This window comes from Solanum pennellii, chromosome 10 (genome assembly GCF_001406875.1).
Source record: "Solanum pennellii chromosome 10, SPENNV200".
NCBI lineage: Eukaryota > Viridiplantae > Streptophyta > Magnoliopsida > Solanales > Solanaceae > Solanum > Solanum pennellii.
The window spans coordinates 25,818,671-25,829,296 of NC_028646.1; the positions used below are offsets into that span (position 1 = coordinate 25,818,671).

Consider the following 10,626-nt stretch of genomic DNA (forward strand, 5'->3'; position numbering starts at 1 on the left):
TAGTGTTTGAAGGAGGTTCATGCATTATAGTATACATTTGATTTTGGAGAAAAGTAGTTGAATTTTAACCATTGTGACCCCAGCCAAAAATCTGCTTTCAACTCCTCTGTACTTTTGGGTCCATGAAGGTTCTACTTTACCTAGATTTGGCTTTGTTAGACAAGCCATGTAGAAGTGGGCAAAAGATGTTATATCTACTTTAGCAATATGTGTGCCCACAATAACACTACTAGCTATAGATAATGCAATCAATAAGTGAAGTGATGAGGATAATAAACTACTACTATTCTATACCCCAAAAAAAAAAAAGTTGTCACAACTCATAGTTACAATGTAATTTCAACAATTAAATCTTTAATAATAAAAAAGTTAGATACTTTAGTATAGGGTGCCCACAACCCATAGTTTGTGCTATTATGACCATTGTGAAAGTGAAGATAGATGATGCCAGCCATATCATAATCATGAACATCAACTTACAAATTCCATTATATTAGAACCTGCCCTTTATAACACTTAATTCACTCAAATATTTTAAACACTTGCAACTCCTAAAACCACTTTGGTAGTTATTTTTCTAACTGACAATCCTCTGCCAACATGGTCAGTACTCAGTTCTTGCTCCCCCACCCCCCACCCCCAAAAAAAAATTAATTTTTTTTTGTTGGTTCTTTGTTTTGTCAGGAGGAAGGTACAAAGTTTGAGTACAATTCTGTAAGGAATTGCAAAATTAAAGGAAAAGGTGGATTTAGAGCTTCTTCCTTCATCTATGGTAAGAGAAATATTTGGTAAAAGCAATTATTTTTTTTTCCAAAAATGCAAGTTCCGCCATATTCAATTTGATTTGAATTTGTAGGTTTTGTGGCATTAGACAATATTGGATTTGTAGCAAACATGGTGAGCATGGTACTATACTTGTCATTCAAGATGCATTTCGACTTGAGCGGTTCAGCCAACACGGTTACCAACTTGTTAGGCTCAACATATTTGCTCTCTGTAATTGGAGGTTTCATTTCTGATACTTACCTCAACAGATTCAACACCATAGTCATTTTTGGAACTGCTGAAATACTCGTAAGTTTAATTATTTTTGATAAATCGATGTAGAATTATGGATGAGTTATTTATTAATGGTTATATACATTAGGCATGGGCGTTGATGACGATTCAAGCTCGTTACTCAATTTTGCAACCAAAATCAAATTCATTAGAAGGTGGAATAGCAGTATTGTTTTATGTATCAGTGTGTTTGTTAGCATTGGGTACTGGTGGTGTAAGGGGAGCATTACCAGCATTGGGTGCAGATCAATTTGATGAGAAGAATACAAAAGGGGCAGTTGGAAAATACTTTAACTGGCTATTGTTAAGCTCAGTATCAGGTTCAGCTATTGGTGTAACAATTATTGTTTGGGTTAGCACTAATAAAGGGTGGTGGATGGGTTTTCTCATTAGTTTTGTTACTACTTTTCTTGGTTTCATTATTTTTGTCTTTGGAAGGCCATTCTATCAACTTCAACTTCCTGCTCAAACCCCACCACTTACAAGGATACTCCAGGTATTTTTCTTTTTTATCTTACACTTTAATTACATGCAACACATAAACATATGAATCTAAACAAGTAAGCACTTAAAAGTCTACACAATTAGTTAATTGATCTTGTTATTTAATAATAAAGTTGACTTGAGAAAATATTAATTAAATTAGGAGTGAAGAATAAAGTTACATCATTTCTTAATACAAGTATAAAGTAAAAAGGGACGAAGAGAGTATATAAAGTTGAACAGCACTAGATACATGTTTTCTATGTGGGGTCTCATACGGATTGCCAAATAGGATTTTCATGTAGTATTCGTGTGTCTATATACACTACAACATATATATAAAAGATTTAGCAATGATAATAAATATGAATATTTATAACCATCAGGATTTAGCGACACCGAATGCAATGCCATTACTTCAATTCCCGCTAAAAGGAAAATCTATTGTCTCTAAATGTCTCATAAGCTACTTGTTCAATTTTATAACAGGTTTTAAGTATCTACTTATACACATGTAAAATTCTAAAGGATATAAATATTAGTTAAATACAAATTAAAAGATATGTTTATGTATAATGTTAATTAATTTACGATTTTATTATTATATAGGTTATCGTTGTGGCGATCAGAAACCGAAAGTTGCAATTACCAGATAACCCTCAACAATTGTATGAGAAAGACTCAGAGTCATCAGAACCAAAAATTGCTCACACTAATCAATTCAGGTAATGTAATAATTATATCAAGGTACTTGTGTAATAATTTGAATAGAAGAAAATGACGTTTTTTTCACGTGTATTAATTAGGTGTTTTGACAAAGCTGCAATTGTTCCAAAAAGTGTTGAAATAAGAGAATGGAGAGTTTGCACAGTGAGTGAAGTTGAAGAAGTGAAAATAGTAACAAGAATGTTGCCTATAATAGGGAGCACCATAATAATGAACACATGTTTAGCACAGCTTCAGACTTTCTCAGTCCAACAAGGTTATCGAATGAATCGTCATTTTGGTTCGTTTGAAGTACCTGCACCATCAGTACCAGTCATTCCATTGCTCTTCATGTGTATTCTCATACCTATTTATGATTTAGTATTCGTTCCATTTGCTCGTAAAATCACAAATCATCCCTCTGGAGTCACACAACTTCAACGTGTAGGCGTTGGATTAGTCTTATCTATCATGTCAATGGGTATAGCTGCATTGGTTGAGATAAAAAGGAAGAACGAATCATTGAAAAATCCATTGAAACCTATACATGTGTTTTGGTTATCATTCCAATATGCAATATTTGGTATTGCTGATATGTTTACATTAGTTGGAATGCTTGAGTTTTTCTACAAAGAAGCACCTACTGGAATGAGGTCACTTTCTACTTCATTTACATGGATTTCACTATCGTTTGGATACTTTTTGAGCAGTGCGTTTGTTGACATTATTAACGCAGTTACTAAAAGAGTTTCATCAAGTAAAAAAGGATGGTTGGATGGACAAGATTTGGATCATAACAATTTGCAACTTTTCTATTGGTTTTTGTCTATTCTAAGTTGCCTCAACTTTATAAATTATGTTTATTGGGCTTGTTGGTACAAGTATAAATCAGATGATCATCAGACTTCACCTGATGGTAATGTTTTGCCTAAATCAGCTTCTGTTAGTAGGGTGCCATTTCTCAAGGTAGATCATGTGGAGAATTAAATGATTCGTCTTTCCGGGATTTATGTGTTTTTCATTCTTTTTGAGTTTATTGTAAAAGCTTGAAATTAAATGAAGTATCTTCTACTCTTCATTCATCTCATGTGTTTTATTTTTATAGTAACATTTTTTTTATGGTTTACAAAACCAAACATAGTGTCTGTGCTCAAATAAAAAGATATTGCATTAGACACATCAAAATTCAGTAATACGAATTTCCTTACAAAGACAACTCAACTGATTACAGTTATGCTCTTTCGCAACACTTTCATATTATTAAACTACGCACACTTGTTGAATCTTTCTCTTCTCACAACTTCAAAGTTACATTTTTCCAACAATTTTGATGTAGTTCCTCAGAGGACACGAAAAAGGGGTGGGAGGATACATCTAATATTACCACCATAAAAAAGGACAACAGACAACAGCCTAGGATATATATGACATCTCAATAAACATGGATGTCAACGCCAATACTTCCCAGCTTCTTCGTTGAATGATAGCGAAGCCAGAGGTATGAAAGCCGAGAAATTGCTGCTTGGCGAGCAACTTGAACTCCTCTACATGCAAGGTTTAAATCCACTAACACTTCGTTACGTGTTAGATCTGACTCAACACTTTCATCGTATCCATCAAGGTCACATTCAGAGACTAGAACAACCGAGCCATCATCAAAGACAGCAACTTCTTTTTGAGCTGGAAAGTCAAGCATTTTCGATGAATTATCATCTCTACAAACATCATTATCAGTATTTTTTACTCTTGTGTAGTATGCTTGAACAGCCTGCATATGTATGTCGTTTTTAACTTCAGAAAAATAAGAATAGAAAGGACAGGGAATTCTAAGCTATCACGGAAAGCATTTTAAATACAGTAATATATTCTTCTTCTTTTTTATAACCAAGAAATACATTAATTCCAGCTTCATAAAATGGTGGATTAAAGGCCCTCTCATCTACCCCTTCTCCACTTTCAATTCCTTTTTGCTTCACCAGCCAGGATTCAACTAGTGATGGCGTGAGTTGTACTATAGCTTTTGTCATTGAACTATAGACCCGAGGGCAGTAATATATACATAGCATAAACACAAAAGCACACAAATTTAAAGCGTGAGGGAATGGCTATACATATTCTAACTCAGATGCGCAGAATCAAGCAAGAATATAAGTGTGTTGCACTTGGAACAAAAACAACATGAACAATTAAACCTCGATGCAGAACAGGTATCTTAGCATACCTGCCACTGAGAGGGGGCCAACAACACCCTTGGTCTGATGGATCTGACATAATCATAAGCAGTCTCAGGTGTCATGTCCTTGTGTTTGACCTGCTCAACAGGCATCATTAGAATAAAAAATAGCCAAAGCAGATTATAATTGAACGCTCTTAGGTGTGGTGCCCACCAGGTAGCAAAGGACAATGGTTGTACTACGTCCACGGCCGGCCTTACAGTGTACGTACGTTGTCTTCCCACAAGATGCATTACCTTCAACGTCACATGCATTAAAAGTATGAACTGGCAATCAAAGATAATGCAATGAAACTGCAAAGTCCGGCAATGTAAGATATATACTTGAAACCATGATATATGAACACTGGGAAAAGATTCTTACCATCACTACTTACTTAAGAGCTGGGTGAAAAACACTTACTGTGGATGAATTCTATAGCTCGGTCAATATCTCCATCTGATGGTGCAAAAAGATAGTCTCTGGTAGGAATCACCAAGTGATTGATGTCATGATCCTACCCAAAAAAAAAAAAGAGGGGGCATCAATGGAATGAAAATATTGTTGCAAATCACCACCTTTTAAGAATGATAGGAAATGTTGGAACTTCTGGCTAATGTGCACTACTTACATAACATTAGGCACAAACATACAGGACCAAGTATGTTTTTACTAGTTGTAATTCATTCCTTCACATACTACATGCTTTAATTAAGAGTTCCACTCAAAATATGTATATAGACAGATAACAATCCAGTCATCTTCTTTCAATCCTGTTATTGAACTAGCGTAGTAAATAACAATCGCTTCTTAACAAGCAATTTTAGTACATAATGAAATGAAATGACTGAAAAGATGGTGATATTAAGAAAGTGGGCTTAGACGGTACAAGATATAATGATGTTGAGACCAAAGTCTCATATGATTCATTCAACGTGACCACTCCAGCAACACCTAGAGCCTTCAAGCGAGGGACATCAGCAGGAAATGGAACAGCTCCTAACAGTATGAACTGAAAAATAGAAAATTAATCAATAAAAACAAACAACACCTCAATCAACTGAAACAAAAAGTGAAAGAAAAGACAAATGGTTAGACCTCAATGTATGACACAGTGTTATGGACGGCGAGAGGTGACAAAAGGCGACAAGGGCCTGCCTCGCCACGCTCGCCGCTCGCATTTTTGAAAAAGGCGCCAGTTAATACCAAAAATTAAATATATTTAATTGCATATATAAATATCCAAAATCTCAATAGCAATAACATAGATTAGCGAAATATTTCAATTCAAAAACTCATAAGAGAGCAGAGGAAAAAAACATAGAGCAGTCAGCACACTAAACATTTTTCCCTTATTACTTATGCTGATTCAGCAGTGATGAAGGAAAAAAAAAACAGAGCAACTGAAGAAGAAGAAAACTCAAGAAGAACTGAAGAAGAAGAACAGACAAGATTGCACGAGGAAGAGGAGTCGAGGAGCAGCAAAAAAGAGGTATACCTCAGGTCCTCAGTGCAGCAGCAACTCGAAGTCTCGAAGAGACACGACCGGCGAGAAGAAGAGGAGTCGGGGAGAAGAGATCGCGAGGGGAAGAGGAGTCACGCAGCAGCAAATTTTGAAAATAGAAAAAAAAAACTAATTTTGACTAATATTATTAAGTCAAATCTTTTTTAAAAAAATTAAAATAAAAAAGGCACCGCCATTATTGTCGCCATTAGCTCGCCATGGGTCGCCTTTTGTATGTCACCTCGCCTCAGTGTGGAATGGCGAGAAAGGCTCGCCTCGCCTCTCCTCTCGCCTTTGGCGATGAGGCGCTCGCCATTCACAACACTGGTATGACATTTTACTTTTGAGAGACAATACTTCAGAGATAGCTCTGCCCTGATAAAAGGACAGATAAGAAAAGAACAAACTGAGGAAACTCTACAACCCAAAATATGGTAGTGCATGAACAAATATTAACAACAGCTTGAATTCATATGGTAGCTTGTATATAAATGAAAATTTTGTTGAAAGCAGATCGAATCAATAAACCAGAAATTCTGCAACAACTGCAAATTTTCGAATCAAGAATTGGGAGGGGAGCGAGATCGGATAGTGAAAAGGAATGAAAGTGAAAGGACAGTGGCAAAATAAGAGAGACGCGCTATTAAAACTCTTTTCCGAAAAGGATACTAATTTTCTTCTTCTAAAATTTGCTTTACACCCAATATAAAATACTTGTTTAACTCTTTTGTATCCACCAAGTTCCTTTTCCATTCAGTACAATATGGCCCAACAACAACATACCCCATGATATCCCACATAGTGGGTCTGTATATGCAGACATTACCTCTACCTCGTTGAGAAGTTGTTTCTGAAATACCCTCAGCTCAAGTAAAGCAAATCACAGTAGTAATGGAAATAAAAAACGACAATCAAGAAAAACATGACAACTAATAGTAAAGCAACGGGGAACATATATGTAAGGAACCGTAACATCAACAACAACGCGTGATTACCTAAACCTAGTAAACAACACATAATAATAGATGCCAAAAGCCGAAGATTGCATTAATAGGCTAATACTATGAAAAACACGGTGCCCTAGGCTGCCACCAAGACAGAGACTACATAAATAAGCTAATACTAAGACAAAGTTCGACTACCTTCTAACTTTCTACCCTTAACCTGACCTCCACACCCTCCTATCTAAGGTCATGTCCGCGGTAAGATTTAATACAATCTGTCCTTATCACACAAATTGGTGCCACTGTCAGGTAAAAGAATCCTAAAGTTTCTACTTCTTGAACACCCAGTCATTTTATTCTTGAAATGTAAAAACTTAGGGAACGGCGATATCACAACCTAGCCCGAGAAAGCCAAGGACAAGGGGAGTAAACAGGATGATGATATACAATCACCTCCCCCACAAAATAAGAGAATACACATCGAACACATGATTTACAACTCTAAATTGACAGAAGAAGGGTAGAGGAGAATAGGTACAGAATTAATCAAATTCACCAAACCAAAGCAGCTAAAAGTATCAGAGAATCTGTGAAAAATTATGCATTATAAATTAATGCCAACAACTATTACAGTTGCACATGGGGAACTCCAACACTGCATTTCTACAACAGTGACGTAGAAGAGGTATCAACTTCTTAGAAAACCTCTTATATTAAATGCTCAGCACTAATTTGCCCATGTTAAGCACCAGAGCAATGAGAGGAAGTTAGAAAAAACAATTCAACATATGCATTGCAACTTAATACTAATATTTCATATCCTATAATGGATCTCCACTGACAACAACTGAAGTTTCTCTTATTACAGCATTTGCATCTCATAATTTTGTACTTACTAGTGCTAAATTTTGAGCCAAGCTACTAATTTTAGTGCCTGACAATCTACAAACTGATTTATGAACACCTAATGAGATATTAAAAGGATAACTAAGCATCCCATAAATATGTGGTCAAAACATTAGAAGCATAAACTCTATATAAAAGTGAGTAACAAATCACGCCCTAATGTAGAAGGTGATTTTGAGGCAGTAAAGGTTAAAGAACTTTTGAGAACATTCAGATATATAACTTGATTTTCCTTTAGGCCTTCCCAAGTAATATTTTCAACAAGTTAGATGAACAATAGTTTATTAAGTTAAAAGAGTGCAGTTCCAATTGTAGCTCTCGATTGAAGTTACTATCAAGAGAGCAAAGCACATGTGAAACAAATGACAAGGGAGGGATAATCTCCTCGACATTAGCCAAGAGGTTGGGTTCAAGTCACCAAGGGAGCAAAGTGGAAAAAGCTACCATTGTCTCCTTGACGAGGCAATTGGTATTGCGTATGGGGTTTACAGTTTAAAACAACAAAGAAAGATAACAAATGAAAGAGCAATACTGAGAACTTGATCCTGGCTTAACTTGGACTAGGCAAACTATGTGTTACATCTTAAAGTCAATAACTTTTACTTCTATTATACATTGAAGAAGTCTAATTACCAATCCAGGAGATGTTAGGAAAATTGAAATTGACCAACTATTATTATACAATGCAATATGAAATTAAAACTTAATATCAATACATACATAAACAACAGCAGATATATATCATGTAATAGTAAACAAGATGAATACAGATAGGTACAAATTATACCTCATCAACCCTATCCCACCATCGAAACTCAGTCTGAATCTTGTTTCTCACAACATTATACAGCAATGTAGGATAAAAAAGAGCACGAGCCCCCGCTCCAACCAAAGCCCTTTTCGTATCCGAAACAGCCAATGGACCTTCACAAGTATCATCACAAAACTTCTCTTCCCTGTTAACTACTTCCCCCTCCTCCTTCAGTTCTTCAATATACATTTTCTATTTTGCACTAAACAAAACCCTAAAAAATAATTTGGATTCAAGCTTAATAAACAGGTCCAATCTTTATTCCTATACAGTATGAATAGAAAAACCCAGAAACCTGAAAAAATGAATTAAGTAATTAAAAAGCACATAACTACAAGAAATGAAAAACCCAGAAAAATAAATTCAATTCAGACACCAGTTTACTCACCAAAACTGAAACCAAATGCAGCAAAACACCTAAACTGGACAAAAATTGCACATATTCCAACGGCAAGATAAAACCCAAAAAGAATTGGATTGAAGCATGTATCTTTTCCAAAGCATATTTGATTTAATAACAAGAACAACAACAAGAAAAAAGAAACCCAATCCCCCAAAAGGGAAGAAAAAATGATGTAAGAAACAAGAATTCCAAATAAAAAAAGAAAATTAAATTGATAGGGAAAGAAAGGTTCTTGGTTGTTAGGTGAAATCTAATTGTTCAAAGGGCATATAGAGTGGGTGACTTTCTCTCTCTAACAATTTCTGTGTGTTTCTCTCTCTTCTTTCTATACCTTTCCTTTTCTCTCAACAGAGAAACTCTCGTCTATGAGCCCCCCTCTACGAACAATCGATTTTAGAAAACACGCATTATTTTGTAAAATATTAATTATTTATTTCTCAACCTAAATATAAAATTATATACTTTCTACGTTTCATATTAGGTAAAAGAAATTAGATTATTTTTTATGATTAAGATAATTAAATTATTTAAAATTTGAGATGGATATTTGAAAAAAATAGTTATATTTTAAATAAAATTTTATATTTTTTACGAGAAAAATCACACTAAAATATATAATAATAATTACAATTTAAATTATGTTGTTGAATACTTTTTTTCTTAATATGTCTGCATTATTTCACAAATTCAGTTAATCTAAAATAGAGAAAATATCAATTAATTATATGTATTTGTGGTGAAAGAATACTATAAAAATAATTTACCAGTTATAGTAGGTTAATAATAAAATTAATGATAAAAAAAAGATATTACCAGATATATAATTATAATCCTTAAAAATTTATTACATGCCATAATTAGAGGTGATGAGATTTAAGAAAGGAAGTTAGCATTTGGTTTGTAACGGCAGAATTGATTTTCTGGTTACCCGTCTTTGGAGGGAAACGTTATGGATATGGAAGCAAACGTATGAGGTAATATAATATTATATATAGTATAATATTTTTAATTTAAAAATATAAAATAAAGTTAAATAAAAATATGTAAGTTTCTAATATTAGTGAATATAATTTCAGTTATTAGTTGTTAAACAAAGAAAGAAGTCAAAAATGACAGAATGTGAGTTTAATTTTTTGGGAAAATACATTAAAATTTTCCTGAACTCGATAATAAAATTTACTTTAGCACTTAAACTATACGAATATTTATATTTACTGTCTTAAAAACGAATGAAAAATTAAAAATAAAAAAACTGAATTACAAAATTATACACGTGTCATTCTTTTATTGGCTAGTATATAAACAATATTTTTAAATGTTTTTTTATAAATCAAGTTTATAAAAATATGTGAAATTTCTAATTTAGAACTAAGAAACAAACTGCGGGCCCCATTTAAAAAAAATAATTTTTCTCTCTTTATTTTTATTTGTTGTCTTCCTCAAATATTTTTTTTCTCAATTGAAGCATATTTTTATACATTTCTTCATCCATATTAGTCACTTCTTTCTTCATCTTTATCACCCACCTCTACGCCCTACTTCCATTCCATCAGCCTTTTAGTAATCCAAAAAATTCAACACTAACATTGTCTTTTTTA

At 33.8% G+C, this 10,626-nt stretch overlaps 2 protein-coding genes across 3 annotated transcripts; one reads left to right on the forward strand and one right to left on the reverse strand.

Moving 5' to 3' along the window:
- Nucleotides 1-398: 398 nt before the first annotated feature.
- On the forward strand, nt 399-3,329 carry LOC107002294 (protein NRT1/ PTR FAMILY 4.5-like). The gene is made up of 6 exons (XM_015200254.2): nt 399-603; nt 685-772; nt 857-1,074; nt 1,148-1,555; nt 2,152-2,267; nt 2,349-3,329. Exons 1-6 carry the CDS (start codon nt 601-603, stop codon nt 3,232-3,234), a joined length of 1,719 nt encoding a protein of 572 aa, XP_015055740.1. The 5' UTR covers nt 399-600; the 3' UTR covers nt 3,235-3,329.
- An 88-nt stretch (nt 3,330-3,417) lies between these two features.
- Nucleotides 3,418-9,414, reverse strand: LOC107002295 (putative dual specificity protein phosphatase DSP8). Of its 2 annotated transcripts, none has more exons than XM_015200255.2 (7): nt 9,014-9,414; nt 8,602-8,920; nt 5,350-5,472; nt 4,884-4,977; nt 4,635-4,747; nt 4,469-4,558; nt 3,418-4,015 (listed from the first exon to the last, which is right to left on the reverse strand). In XM_015200255.2, exons 2-7 carry the CDS (start codon nt 8,812-8,814, stop codon nt 3,680-3,682), a joined length of 969 nt encoding a protein of 322 aa, XP_015055741.1. In that variant the 5' UTR covers nt 8,815-8,920; nt 9,014-9,414; the 3' UTR covers nt 3,418-3,679. The 2 variants fall into 2 exon arrangements, with proteins under 2 accessions (XP_015055741.1, XP_015055742.1); XM_015200256.2 differs by having other exon boundaries at nt 4,635-4,717; nt 9,014-9,413.
- Nucleotides 9,415-10,626: the final 1,212 nt, after the last annotated feature.

What these genes read in the sequence shown, in the direction of transcription:
- LOC107002295 (XM_015200255.2), bottom strand. Translation starts at nt 8,814, where the DNA reads ATGTATATTGAAGAACTGAAGGAGGAGGGGGAAGTAGTTAACAGGGAA. An exon ending in CCATTGTCCTTTGCTACCTG is followed by an intron (nt 4,559 to 4,634) that starts GTGGGCACCACA and finishes CCTGTTGAGCAG; the next exon opens with GTCAAACACAAGGACATGAC. An exon ending in TGGCCCCCTCTCAGTGGCAG is followed by an intron (nt 4,016 to 4,468) that starts GTATGCTAAGAT and finishes ATACATATGCAG; the next exon opens with GCTGTTCAAGCATACTACAC.
- LOC107002294 (XM_015200254.2), top strand. An exon ending in TTGGAACTGCTGAAATACTC is followed by an intron (nt 1,075 to 1,147) that starts GTAAGTTTAATT and finishes TATATACATTAG; the next exon opens with GCATGGGCGTTGATGACGAT. An exon ending in GCTCACACTAATCAATTCAG is followed by an intron (nt 2,268 to 2,348) that starts GTAATGTAATAA and finishes TGTATTAATTAG; the next exon opens with GTGTTTTGACAAAGCTGCAA.